At 32.7% G+C, this 15,459-nt stretch overlaps 1 protein-coding gene across 2 annotated transcripts in view; it reads left to right on the top strand.

The window, feature by feature from the left end:
* The first annotated feature begins 2,679 nt into the window (after nucleotides 1-2,679).
* LOC134701566 (differentially expressed in FDCP 8 homolog) overlaps nucleotides 2,680-15,459 on the top strand; it is a 29,144-nt gene continuing 16,364 nt past the window's right edge. Inside the window, exons 1-2 of one of the 2 annotated variants that reach the window (XM_063562695.1) lie at nucleotides 2,680-2,875; nucleotides 6,978-7,334. In XM_063562695.1, coding sequence (XP_063418765.1) covers nucleotides 7,004-7,334 — 331 coding nt within the window. In that variant the 5' untranslated portion in view covers nucleotides 2,680-2,875; nucleotides 6,978-7,003. The remainder of the gene's footprint in view (nucleotides 2,876-6,977; nucleotides 7,335-15,459) is intronic. The other variant, XM_063562700.1, reaches the window with a different exon arrangement.

The following is a 15,459-nucleotide window of genomic DNA, read 5'->3' as shown; positions in this document are numbered from 1 at the left end:
ATGAGGGAGTTGAAACCTTAGTTTCTTAACCATTTATAACTTTATTTTTTGGGAAAAAATCCTCATTCAAAGCTATGATTTTGAAAGTTCACTCGGCTATACTTGTTTGTCCTGTTTTACAATAGATTTCATCTTTTTGATAAGTTTTAGATTTTCAAATGTTTTGGCTTCGAACATACTGAAGAGACATTTACTGTCGATAGCGCATTTTGTGCAGATAAATGGTACCGTTAGGGATATTACTTCCACTGGTTATATGCCTCTTCTCGCGGACTGTTAGCCAGCCAAGTAACCAGAACTTTGTTACTGACAACAACATACATATTTTTGGTTATTACAATTTCCTGTTTCAGTTTTTTTTATATTATTTGAAATTAAGGAATATATCTCCCTCATGTAATGCTCTGTTTCCTTGTTCAGCTTTGGCTATACTTTTTTTAATCATTTTTATAGCTCTTCATCTTTTAGCAAAACTGCGGATTTTGAAAAAGTTTGGTCTCAAAAATCACTGAAGACACATTTATTGTCGAAATACCAGAAACGTTGGTACCGTTAATGTTGACATTATAAACGGACAATTCAATATTGCCAGGACCGAGGTACTGATTACTGAGCTAGCAATACCATCGAGGACTGATACATAGTCAATCAGCAGAGGTATCGAACCAGTGCTGTAAAAATTTAAGCAACCCATGAAAAATTGCATTCGTCCGAAGCTCTTTTCTGGATTTGCCCGCATTAGAAATATTTAAAGCCGAATATTTAGAGAACACCTGATATCGTTCAAAAGCAAGGAATTCCAGCGTGATAAACTAACTTATTGAGTTAATAGTTAGTTCTTCCAATTATCAGCAGATGTTAAATTCTTATAAAGTCTTCACAAATACTGATGAGACCTCATGATTTGTGTTCTGGTAATTTCGTATAAAACGAACATTTTTAGCCAACAGCTGTAAATCATTTTGCTAGCTTATTTTAGTATATAGAAAATATTGTTTTGCTTTCCAAATTTTCTTTCCTTGTTCAAGGTAAGCAATAGCTTACTGACGTTGTTTATCATCTTAATAACGTGTTATAATTCAAAATTTGGTGACTATGTTGAATACAGCTATCCAATCGAACTAGAGAAAAGGGATACATATCTGCCTCATATCTTCAATTACATCTAGAAATTGACCAAGAGGGTCGGTTGAAAACAAACTTTACTACAAACGAGATGATATCAGCTTCCCAATTGTAAACTTTCGAAATCTATGTAGCACCATTCCATCAGCGTCTATATACGCAGTATATATCTCCCATTTGATACGATATCCTCGTGCTTTTATTTCCTATCATTATTTCATTGATAATGGGTTGCTGCTCACAATGACGCTTTTAAACAAAGTGTTCCAAATGGTGAAGCTGAAATCATCCCTTCCTATCACGAGTTGGTTGACCGTTATGGAATAACCGTTTCACAGATGATATCGAATATGTTCATTCCATTTTCACGAATATTACCTACCGAATTAGATTATTACGGGATTAGTAATAATCTGATGAACACGACGGGTGCCACTTGTGGAGCAGGCTCCGCCTACCCTTCCAGAACACCTGAGACTACCCCAGTTTTAGAGGGGTTCGTGTTGCTCAGTCTTTAGTTTTCTATGTTGTTTCTTGTGTACTGATATTTGTCTGTTTGTCTTTTTCATTTTAAGCAAAGACGTTGTCAGTTTATTTTCGATTTATGAGTTTAACTTTCTGGTATCTTTCGTCCCTATATTATAGTATTCTTTTATTTCTCTTGATGGATATTACTTTTACTGCTTACTTTATTTTTGTTGATAAACATTTGATGTGGCTCCGTACTGTTACATTCTATCATTGTGTTTTTGTGCTATGCTACATTTTTTTTTTGATAATGTGCTTTGTCTATATGCCTTTTGTGTGTCTTTTTATGATGATTAAGAAATGAGCCTGTCCTAAGTCATGAGCCTGTAGTTCAGTTGTTGTCGTTTGTTTAAGTGTTACATATTTGTGTTTGGTTCATTTTTTTTAACATAAATAAGGCCGTTAGTTTTCTCATTTGAATTGTTTTACATTGTTATTTCGGAGCCTTTTATAACTGACTATGCGGTATGGGCTTTGTTCATTGTTGAAGGCCGTAAGGTGACCTATAGTTGTTAATCTCTGTGTCATTTTTTGGTCTCTTGTGGAGAGTTGTCTCATCAGCAAGCATACCACATCCTCTTTTTTATAATTAAGATTATAACACAATGATGACTGCGGTACCCCATTCTACATTATGTCTGCTTATTTTCTACAGAATCGTTGTCATTAAAGTTAAAGGTTTTAGTTAGCTATAAAACAAAATATTTCTAAATAAGAAAATGCCTGAACCAAGTAAGGAATATGACAGTTGTTATCCATTCGTTTAATGTATGTGAGATTTTCCGTTTTTTTACTTTTCCTCGAAACTGATGTTCAAATCTGAATAATATATAGAACGAAATAAAAAAAACATAAGATAATTTGAAAGTTGCATAATTTAATCTGAAAGATGACAATTTACAAATGTAGGGAAATTGAATTAAAAAGCCGGAAATATTTTATTTAAATAAATACAATGATATAAAAGCCTTGTGCAATTTGTGTGTTTTCACAGAAAACAATATTTACCTGTTTCATAGAAGTACAATAACTGGGATAAATATAGATAAAGGTGTGAACACTGGCGTCGATTTATAACAATGGAGACTTGTTTGCGGAAATTATAAACATTTATCAGTAATGATGATATGTTTTCCTGCATCATAATAGTGAACAAGAGCTTATGATTTGAACTACAACATAATAGGAACTGTCTCGCAATAGTTCAGGAAACCAAATTAAGGTTAGTTTGTTAAAAGGATTAGCTGCGAACATGACTTGAAGAGTCTGACATACTTTGATCAGTTTTGACTCTTGTGGATCAACGTCATATACATAAGTATCAAGGTATACATAAACCATTCCTTCAACTGATAGCGTTACAATAAGGCAGGTGTCTGAACTATTTGACGATTAACTGAAAATAATGTATGAATTGAGTTTTATGTATCGATGAGGTTTTTTTTTCAATTTCAAAATGTTGAAAACAATAAAAGACTAGTTAAATTAACTCTTCGTTCTTAACATTACAAACGCAAGCAAACATATGATTAATAAAAAATATGTGTGACGATTGCAATTGAGATAATATAGAACCACCCAAGATAAATGAACACGGAACAATAAAAAAAATACAGGTTATAGTATAATAAGTTACTTTACATCTTTCGATATTTCTTACTGAACGAATTTTGATGGAAATCCACTTTTTGTAATGTTTAAATAATTATCAAAGGTACCAGGATTATAATTTAGTACGCCAGATGCGCGTTTCGTCTACATAAGACTCATCAGTGACGCTCATATCAAAATATTTATAAAGCCGAACAAGTAAACCTTTTCATAATTACTAGCGTTGTAAAAGTTTCAACGGGAAGTAAATGTATCGACATTGTTTTTTCTAAATATGATATTGCCCATGAAATTGTGCATGTTATTTTGAAGACAGGTATCAATTTGAAGTTGAAAATACCAAAAACTGCAAAAATGTGATTGAATAATCTAAAGCGGTTCGGAATGTCAACATCTGTTGTTTTAAAAAGTTAATTCATTTTCAATTTTCTCAATTACAACTTCAGACAATAGGGATAATCATGAAATTAATACATTTTTTATAAATTGTCACTGATCCAATTAAATTAGTCCACTTGGAAACGCGTGTTGTTTACTGAAGAAGAAACGCGTGTCTGCAGTACAAAATTTCAGGCCTGGTATCTATGATGACTTTATATACATGACGAGTAAATTTTCGTTTAGCTTACAACTCAACTTGATTAAAAAAAAACGGAACCCGACTTGCAAGCGAAGTTTAGAAACAGGATATGTTTTTAATCAGATTGTCAAAAAGTGCCTATCGTTTGCCTCTCCTTAGTGAGGGTAAACTTCGGCAATGTATGGGTTTTCGAATTGTGTGGTATTTCCTTATTCTGCAAGGCATGATTTGATAAAAAATACCTCATAGGTTGAGTTCAAACAATGCGAGAAAAAAATTATAGTATAGTTGTAAAGGGAGATAGATCATTGTACATTGATCTCAAATATATATTGATCTTATTTTTATCAAAAGCATGCATACATTTCTATAGGAGTCATATGGCGAGGTGTATTGTATGTAAGTCACATACCTATAAAATTTATCCAATGATTCTTGATTCTCAATGCTCTTCAAATTTTCTATTTATATTAATATGAATAACAAATGTTAAACCAAGTTTTACTTCAATGCAAAAAGACAAAAAGAACGTATCAGTTGAAAAATTGAAACTGTATACCGGAAATGTTTTATTTATAGATAGAATAAAATTTCCTTGTGCAAACTGGATATACCAGGGGGGGAAATATTTACCGATTTTCGTAGAAATACTTCGACTGTAACGAATAATAAATAAGTGTCTTATTGTTTGAGAAAATTATATGCATGTTTATGCTACAATAAATAAATGAAATTAGGAATTACACGTAATCATTAATCAATTTAGTAATTACTTTTGTTTACTTATTGTTTCAGTGATTACTTGTATCACTGTTGTTTTTTTTCTTCATTTTTACAGCTTTTTACTAACTTGATATTTAGATGAGAAATGAATCAAGAAACCAAAAAGAAAGTAAATTAGTACGGAAAAAAAAGTAAACCACAAAAATTGTAATATACAAAATTTCAAACAAATCAAACAAACGGATAACAACTGTCACATTCCTGACTTGGTACAGGCATTTTCTCACGTAGAAAATGGTAAATCCAACCTTGTTTTTTAACTAGCTAACTTGCTAAAACAAACCTGGATTTATTCTTGATTGCTAGCGTAACCCCTCACTCGTATGACAGTCGTATAGCATTCCATTATATTGACGATGTGTGAACAAAACAAAAAAACATAATTGGTAAAAATGTCAAAAATAGGAATACAGTTGTCACTTTAAAACAAACAAATACATAACAAAGAAGCACAAAAAGACATCAAGACAAGTTATACTAGCAACATAAGGGATTAAGGGTTAAGAAGGTAAAATCATTCAAGACTGCATACTCTTTATCTATAGTTTGAAACTGGGAATTAGTTGGTTTATAATTTTTGGAACTCGCTGAAAATTAATTGCAACATGCAAGGCAATGATATAATCCATGCAACGACAATGTCTAATTTGCAAATCATCTCAACCAAACATTGTCACCAATTTACAAAGAAATCAATGCCCATTTGCACAATGAGAGCAAATAACTTATCATGATACGACTAACGGTTGAGAAATCCTGGATTTTGTATGCACACTTTTCGAATATTTGCAATTTTTTCATTGTTTTGGTTAATTGATGCTAGAAACTAAGAAAAGGAAGCAACCAAATCTTCGTTACTACTTTGGGAAACAGATCCATGGTTTATGTTGGTCATCTCAAAATTCAGATCATTTTCTTCCTTCAGAGTAGCTAGACATTCTGTTGGTATTGGAGACTTAGCTATGCTGACATGTGTTGCAACCAAACATTGTCTACTAGTATTAAGATGAAGCTCTCATTCACAGTGATATTTTTTTTCGAAAATGATGCATGTTGCCCAATTTTGTTATCTCTCTTCGAAATCACTAACATGTCTCAACACTGCTTTCTGATATGTATTACCATCTTTTTTAATCATCGGACCATATTACAACATAGGTTTAACAGTTCGTTAATAGGTTTTCAAATTCATTTAAAAATTACTGGTAATAACTGGGCATTTTCAGGAATTACTTGTATTAGCTAAGTAAATCAGGAATTACACGTATTTCCTAAATTTAAGTAATTAACTGTAATTCCTGATTTCAATATTTACTTTGGCATATACACAAAAAAAAGATAATGTAATTTATAATCAGAAATCACTCAGATATCTCATCAACTAATTTTAATAACGGAAATCGACAGTACATAAATTTTAAGGTCCCCATAACGAATTGGTTCGCCGATACGATATCGTTGTCTCAACTCACAAGCGACGTCTTTTTTTTTTTTTTTTTTTTTTTTTTGCGTCTTAGATCTTTAGATACCAAGACAGCCATCTGATGATTTACTTTTCAAATTGTGTTCTTTTACATATTGAATATTGGTTTTTTTTAAATTAGTGTGAATTAGCATGGAAAATGGTGCAGATTTAGCAGACGCTTGCAAAGACGACGCCAACCGAACTCGTTCCTTTTTAAGTTCATGCTATTCCTACAGTTAATTTATATTTTTTATGTATTACCTTCATTTTTCTCTTCTAAGTCGAGATAACAGATATGAACATCGATTTAATATTATTTAAAATTATATACCTTAAAGCGTAGCTCTATGAATTGTATTTTAATACTAAATGAATTAACTAAATCTCGGAAATCATGATCATATAGTTCATTATGCCCTTTATGCAGTATAAGTATTGCAATTAGATAAGTTGATTTTGAATTTTGCGTGTGGTAAAATTGCGAATTCAAACACAAGTTGTTCTTATGTCACATGTATAATGTAACAACACTGTAAGGGGAGAGTTTGTGCATTCAAACTTATTCATCACCTCCATATATGTTATGTAGATAGATATAGGAAGATGTGGTGTGAGTGCCAATGAGACAACTCTCTGTAATTCATTTGTTGTCGTTGATTCATGTCTGTCGTGTTTGTTTTTTGTAAATTGTTTTGTTATAAATAAAGCCGTTAGCTTTCTTAGTTGACACATAACTAGTTATATATTCTAAGATTACCTTAGTCTCAGAATTATAAAGAGGCACTAAAAAAAATTAATATTAAAACTATGAAACATTTGTTTACAATGAGTCTATAATGGTAAATAATTTCACCTAACTGGGTTTTTTTTCTTCTTCTATTTTAGTTCAAGAATCATGGCCGCCGGAAAATATGGAAAACCGCTCATTGCGATTATATAATTTCCTAAGTGACAAACTTGGAAACCAAGATACAGTGAGAACAAGACAAACGTATTATATCACACACAATTATTTGACCAAAACAAAAACACACACACCGTTTTTCTGTGGAAGTAGAGCAGAAGGTCTTGATATGAAGGGCAGTGACACGGACACAGTTATTTTACTTAATGATATACATATCGTAGAAGAGGCCAACAATGCTACCGGTTCTAATACATTTGTCATGAAGACTTGCGATACCAGACCAGGTTTTGCACAGTTAGAGTTGTGCAGTAGTTACGAATATACAGAAGTGTGGTGTAAGAAAATCGGGCATAAATTCTTTCTTTCAAGTAGTAAAATGAAGCAGAAATTACTTTCTTTAAACGAAAATAATGAAATATGTACACTTAACACTCTACATGGACCATGTGTTTCCACAGCCAACGAAACACATGACTGCACTGCAGGTGTAAAGTGCAAATCATTCATTAAACAAGCACAGGAATGGGTAGGGAGAAAACGTTGTTGGCCAACGGAAGCATTAAAAAAGATAATTATTGGTAGTGGGGTATGGTTTGTCCCAATAGGCTACAAGTTGTCGCCAAATGAAGATATAGAATGGCGAGTCGCGTTTGGTATCGCTGAAAAACTGCTTGTCTATTCTTTTACTCATACTCAGCTTTTGGTTTATGCTCTTTTGAAAATAGTTTTAAAAGACGTGATTGAACAAAATATTAAACTAAAAGATCTTCTATGTTCGTATTTTTTAAAGACAGTTGTGTTCTGGGTTTCAGAAGAACTTGCTGTTACAGAATGGACACCGCACAATTTTGAGAACTGTTTTTCGGAATGCCTAAAGCGACTTGAATACTATGTTAAACATGATGTCTTGCCGCATTATTTTATAAATGAAAGGAATGTACTTGAACAAAGAATCACTTTACCAGAATGGAGGAATTTGAAAACAACAATAGTTGAGTTGTATACAAATTACCCTGCATGTCTTGCTTCTTCAGCTTTCATGTCTGAATTTTTCCGTTCTCCTCAATATGAAATTGTATCACAAAACATGTCACCTAGATTTACAGAAGCGGATTTGATTGGCCATTCCAAATGTTCTGCAAATCTCACCAAGCTTAATGAAGTGAGATTTTTGCTTCTATGTGGTCAAGCCGTCCTTACAAACAAACTTATGCCTTGGCAAGTGTTGGTTAATAGTTTTGACCTGCTCAAACGAAATCACGACCGATTTATTTTCAAGTGTTTATTCAGTACGTTGTGTCGAAACATTGGTACTCGTTTTACTTATCAGAATGTCACGCGCGGGGGTAATAAACTTCATTATCAACGTTTAAAAGAGATGTTACCCTTTGTATTAATGGGAGTACGTAGTGATGGAGTATCCGGGTGGAATGTCTTAGCTTCTTACTATTATTGCATTAGAAAATATTCAGTTTCTGTTACAATCACTGACTACGTGTTATCGAAGTTTCAGGACGATCAACAAGAGAAACTGTATTACAGTGAAGATAAATTTACCATCGACAATTTAACGAATCAAACTCAAGATACCGATTTAAACTCAATATATATAGCTTATACAATGGAGCCGAACGATTTTTCTCGTAACTCGTTTGTAATTCCTGACGAAATGAGACCTGAAGTAGAACACAAGGGATATATCCAGAAACCCCCTATTGTTTATACATTATTTTTACGTTTTGTGTGTTTACTTAAGTTAGAAGAGATGCAAAAATGTTTAGCGTCTTTAAATGAAATGAAAACATGCATTGAAAGCAATAACTATATAGGAAATAACGTCATGAAAGCAGAGTGTTATACTCTATTAGGTATTGGGTGCTATATGATAGGTGATATAACTGAAGCAGGAAAATGCCACAAAAAAGCTTTGATATTAGATCGTATAAGGCAAATAAAATATTTGAAAAAGATCAGCAGTATAAAATGAAAAAAATAACAACTCTATGCCTCACTTTGCATACAACAGATCGAACCCCCTTAAGAGTGAAGTGGTATGTATACAGTAATGGTATTTCTACTCCTGATAGAGAACAATGTTGTTGTTGTTCTTTCGTTGTTTTTTTAAACGCAATTATCTACAGGATAAAAACCTACAGGAAAATTTATAATAGTCATTGTTTGCCCTGCAACAGCAAAAATAATAAAATATTTTATCCTTACGGTATTATGTTGGTTTTTTTGAGATAAAGGATTATGATACTTTTGCAATCGTTTTAAAGGAGAACTTATCGTTCTTCCGCTTTAATTCATATGGAATATGCATAAAAGGCCATGTACAATATAAAATCAGAACGATCTTGATGCAGAATTCGTGTAAATCTAATAATGAACACAGATATATATAAAGATTATTACATTAATACCAGTGGATTATCGGATTTACCCAATCGAGATAGTCTAATTATCAATTTTAAAGTCCGAGCCTCGGTGAGGACTTTAAACCTTATAATTTAAATATCGGGATTGGATAAATCCGATAATCCACGTGTAACTATGTAAGAATCTGTTTCTCTAATGATGAAAAAAAAAATCATTTTTTGTTAAACTAAAAACCCCTTCAAGTGCCTTCCACATTCCAGTAGATAAAATAATATTGACATATTTGTAAAATGATACATGCACTATAGCTATCATGTATTATGACTTGGGTAACTTTTAGTGTTCATTATTACTAAAATTCCCTCTAAAAGATCTTAATTATATATCAAATTGTTCTGCTTTCTATCGAAAAACTCATTTATAAATAATAGATGAGTCAGATGTATATCTCGATTATAGACACAGTTAACCCACGTATGGAATCGCATTTTTTAATACCCTCATCCAATTATTTTCGTGTTATACTGGTTGTGTATCATAAATATTATATACAAAAGTAAAATCACAAAAATACTCCTAGGAAAATTCAAAATGGAAAATCCCTTATTAAATGGCAACATACAAAGCTCAAACACATCAAACGAATGAATAGCAACTGCCATATCCTTGACCTGGTACAGGCATTTTCTGATGTAGAAAATGGTGGATTAAATCTGGTTTTATTACTAGCTAATCCTCTCACTTGTATGATAGTCGTATAATTATATTGACAACGATGATTTAACAAAAACCACAGACATAAAAGGTAAAAATGTCAAAATAAGGGTGCATCATAGTCATGACAGCAATGAAGTCATAGATATTCCCAGTAAGGTCAATATCACTTACCTGCTGATAGAGCAACTGCTGATATAGCACCTAAAAAAAGTGGATTACCAAAAAAGACTTTGGCGAGATGTGCTCAAATGTATATTTACAAAAGATTTTTTTTCTCACTTTTTATGTCTTTTAACCTTTAACTTTTTTTTTGTCAGGATTTATTTGAATTAATATTTGGAAAATGTAGATATTTTAAACCAGATTTGTATTATCTCCTTTATGTTTAATTATTATGTAAACTAGTGACAACCCGATCCTTTGTAACATTTATTTTTACTGTAGCTTTTTCCACCAGAAGCTATAGCTAGACTTGTATTAGATTTTAGTGAGAGAAATTTATTTATTACTGAAAAACATTACACCAGGGTTTTCGATATCACAAACTAGTCAAAACATTTACTAAATTTTATCATCGGTATAAGGACATCATTCGTAAATATAAAACTCAACATGTAGACATCTTATATGTTGAGGTATTTCACATCCAATCTTTTATGGTAATATTCTTTACAGAGCACAAAAATGGCAGTATTTACCTAAAAAAACTTACAAAACCTTTAAACAAACTGATTAAAAATAGAAACAATATAGTCACGATACTGTTATCAGGTCATTAAAGATTGCATATGTTGGCTTTTATATTGTGAAGGTTTTTTAAAGGGTCTTTGCATCGGAATTAAACACATTTATTATAAAACTAGTTGTTGGCATGACACGGGTTATGTTCTTCTCGTATATTTTATGATGGTATAATACTAAACCCCTAACGGGAGGGATTGATCTTTATATTCAGTTTAATTGAGGTCTGGAGCTGACATGTTAGTAACTGCTAGTAGTCCTTTGTTAATGTATGTATTATTGTCATTTTGTGTAGTTTCTTTTGTTACCTATTTTGACATCGTACTCGGACTTCTCTTGAACGGAGTTTTACTGTGCGTATTGTTGTGTGTTCGTTTTTCTACATTGTCAAGAGGTATAGGTGGAGGGTTGAGATCTACAAATACATGTTGAACCCCGCCTTTTTTGCGGCTGTCCCAAGTCAGTAGCCTCTGGCCTTTGTTAATTTGTGTGATTTTTGTCGAGCCTATAACTTTTGTTGCAGAAAGCTCGACACAGTGATAGTGATCCGGCGGTGGCGGCGGCGGTGTTAGCTCACTTCTTAAAAGCTATATATTTTAGAAGTTGGAATACCTAGATGCTTCATATTTTTTATATAAATGCTTCATGTTACGAAGTTTCCATCAGTCACATGTCCATTGTCCTTGACCTCATTTTCATGGTTCAGTGACCACTTGAAAAAAGTTCAGATTTTTTGTAATGTTGAATTCTCTCTTACTATAAGACTTGTAATATGATAACTATGTTTGGTATGTGCGTACCTTGCAAGGTCCTAATGCCCGTCAGACAGTTTTCACTTGACCTCGGCCTCATCTCATGGATCAGTGAACAAGGTTAAGCTTTGGTGGTTAAGTCCATATCTCAGATACTATATGCAATAGGTCTAGTATATTCGGTGTATGGAAAGACTGTAAGGTGTACATGTCCAACGGGCAGGTGTCATCTGACCATGAACTCATTTTCATGGTTCAGTGGTTATAGTTCAGTTTTTGTGTTTTGGTCTGTTTTTCTCATACTTTATGCAATAGGTTTACTATATCTGTTGTATTGAATGATTGTAAGGTGTACATGTCTAGCAGGCAGATATCATCTGACCTTCATCTCATTTTCATGGTTCAGTGGTCAAAGTTAAAATTTTGGTCTTTTTATCTAATACTTTATGTCATAGGTCAACTATATTTAGTGTATGGAAATATTTTATGATCTATATGTCAGTCGTGCAGGATTTATTTGAGCTAGACCTGGTTTTCTCGGTTCATTGCTTAGAGTTAAGTTTTTGTGTTTTGGTCTAATTTTTTAAAACTGTAAGCAATATGTCAACTATATTTGTTGTATGGAATAAAATTGAGAATGGAAATGGGGAATGTGTCAAAGAGACAACAACCCGACCAAAATAAAAAAATACAACAGCAGAAGGTCACCAACAGGTCTTCAATGTAGCGAGAAATTCCCGCACCCGGAGGCGTCCTTCAGCTGGCCCCTAAACAAATATATACTAGTTCAGTGATAATGAACGCCATACTAATTTCCAAATTGTACACAAGAAACTAAAATTTAAATAATACAAGACTAACAAAGGCCAGAGGCTCCTGACTTGGGACAGGCGCAAAAATGCGGCGGGGTTAAACATGTTTGTGAGATCTCAACCCTCCCCCTATACCTCTAACCAGTGTAGAAAAGTAAAAGCATAACAATACGCACATTAAAATTCAGTTCAAGAGAAGTCCGAGTCTGATGTCAGAAGATGTAACCAAAGAAAATAAACAAAATGACAATAATACATAAATAACAACAGACTACCAGCAGTTAACTGACATGCCAGCTCCAGACTTCAATTAAACTGACTGAAAGATTATGATTTCATCATATGAACATCAGGCACAATCCTTCCCGTAAGGGGTTTAGTATCATACCATCATAACATATATGAGAAGAACATAACCCGTGTCATGCCAACAACTGTTTTTAGAATAAATGTGTTTAGTTCCGACGCAAAGACCTTATCAGTGACTCAATATTAACTCCAAAATATGCAATCTTTAATGACTTGACAACAGTATCGTAATTATATCCCTTCTTAATAAGTCTATTCAAAGGTTTTGTAAGTTTATGAGGTGAATACTGACACCTTTGTGCTTTATAAAGAATATTTCCATAAAAAATTGGATGTGAAATACCTGAACGTATAAAAAGTCTGCATGTTGAGCTATATTTTCGAATGATGTCTTTATACCGATGATAAAATTTAGTAAATGTTTTGACTAGTTTGTGATATCGAAAACCCTGGTGTAATAATTGTTCAGTAATACATAAATTTCTCTCGTTAAAATCTAAAACATTGTTACATACACGAGCGAATCGTACAAGTTGAGATATATAAACACCGTAAGATGGTGACAAGGGAACGTCACCATCTAAAAACGGATAATTAACGATAGGAAATGAAAAATCATCCCTTTTATCATAAATTTTAGTATTCAGCTTTCCGTTAGTGATATAGATATCAAGATCGAGGAAAGGGCAGTGGTCATTGTTAGTATTAGCTTTATTTAAAGTGAGTTCACCAGGATAAATTTCATTAATATACATACTGAAGTCGTCATTATTGAGAGCCAAAATATCATCCAAATATCTAAAAGTATTATTAAATTTGTTTATCAGATGTTGTTTTGATGGGTCTTTGCTTATTTTTGTCATAAATTGTAACTCGTAACAATACAAAAAGAGGTCCGCAATAAGTGGTGCACAGTTAGTCCCCATTGGAATTCCGATAATCTGACGATATACGGAATCCCCAAAGCGAACAAAAATGTTATCTAGTAAAAATTCAAGGGCATATATAGTATCAAAGCATGTCCAATTAACATAGTTTTTTTGTTTATTGCTACTAAAAAATGACCTAAAAGAGTTTGAACATATATATTCACATTCTGATTTTTTGAATGCCCATTTAATTAGGTGTGTGAATTTTTTCTTAATGAGAATGTGAAGCATTGTTAGCTGTACACGTCTGCCTGGCAGGGTTCATCTGACTTTGACCTCATTTTCATGGTTCATTGAACAATGTTTGGTTTTCTTGGTTTTCTTTGTTAATGTTAAGTTTATGTGACAGTCGTAATAAAGCTTTATATTTATGAGTATCAACATAATATCAATGATTAGTACAGAAGGCGAGACATTTCTGGCAAAGTTAGTTTACCGCTGTTCGAAAGACATAAATCGATTTGGATCGAGAAAAAAAATCCGGGTTACAAACTAAAACCGATGGAAACACACCCACTATGATGGCGTGCACAAACCTGAGTCCACAAACGTTACGTCTTCAAATTACTAAAATAAAAAAAAGAAGATTTGGTATGATTGCCAATGAGACAACTATCCACAAAAGACCAAAATGACACAAACATTAACAATTATAGGTCACCGTACGGCCTTCAACAATGAGCAAAGCACATACTGCATAGTCAGCTATAAAAGGCCCCGATAAGACAATGTAAAACAAATCAAACGAGAAAACTAACCGCCTTATTTATGTAAAAAAAAAATGAACGAAAAACAAATATGTAACACATAAACTAAAAATCATTTACGATGTCGGCATTTCCCCCCAGAAAACAAAAGCGTAACAAAAACACTGGACACTATAAGTTTATAACATAACTTAAAAGATAAACGTTCAATTTGTTTTCTTTTTTTCGAACAACAAATCACAGCACATGCATATTATGGAAATCTAAAAAAAGATACATGCTAAGACCATTTTAATGGAAATAATAAGCGACTATGTCGTGTATCCTATTCAGAAAATGGCGTTAAATGTCATTTCTTAAACAGTAACATAATAGCCGGACATTTAAAAAAATAAGGTGTTAAGCCTGGACTATCGAATCATTCATTCACTATTAAGCAGATTTTTTAAACCTACTGTTTTCCACATTTGGAATATTAAGTCATTTCGAAATAAAAAAATAGCTAGAACATAATTTTTTAACGATTATTCCATTTCCTAATCAGTTATATATAATAATCCTTCAAAATTACTACCTCTTACACATACCGAACTACTTTCCAAACTCATCCACCATGGCCGATTTTGATATTTTATTTGGTGAAGTTATTATGGCGTCATAGTCCGAATCCGAATATTTCTATTGTCCAAAAATGCAGGAAAAAAAAGTTGTATGCTTATTTTACAATGTTACAAGTTTCACACATTTTTGCCGTTTTCTCCATGTTCTTTTCATACTTTATAGATTTAATTTTGATAACCTTTTTAATAATGTTGATCTTAATGGCTACCTTTCATCATTTTATCGTAAAAAAAACTCCATATTTTAAAAGCGTATTTTATAGTTGCAGTCAACTTTGTGCGCGCCGTCTTTAGGAGGAAAAACAACGAAACAACAGAAACACTCAAGTGCAACAAAAAACAAACGAGAAACGTAACACACTAAGATACGAACTAAAAGATAACAAATGCAATTTTCCTGACTTTTCACAGGACATTTCAAGAAAAAACGGTGGGTTGAACCTGGTTCTGTGGCCAGCCAAACCTCGCACTTACATTGTAATGTCAGATAACAC

The sequence above is a fragment of the Mytilus trossulus genome, unplaced genomic scaffold (assembly GCF_036588685.1).
Source record: "Mytilus trossulus isolate FHL-02 unplaced genomic scaffold, PNRI_Mtr1.1.1.hap1 h1tg000247l__unscaffolded, whole genome shotgun sequence".
NCBI lineage: Eukaryota > Metazoa > Mollusca > Bivalvia > Mytilida > Mytilidae > Mytilus > Mytilus trossulus.
This window is presented reverse-complemented; position numbering and strand designations above follow the sequence as displayed.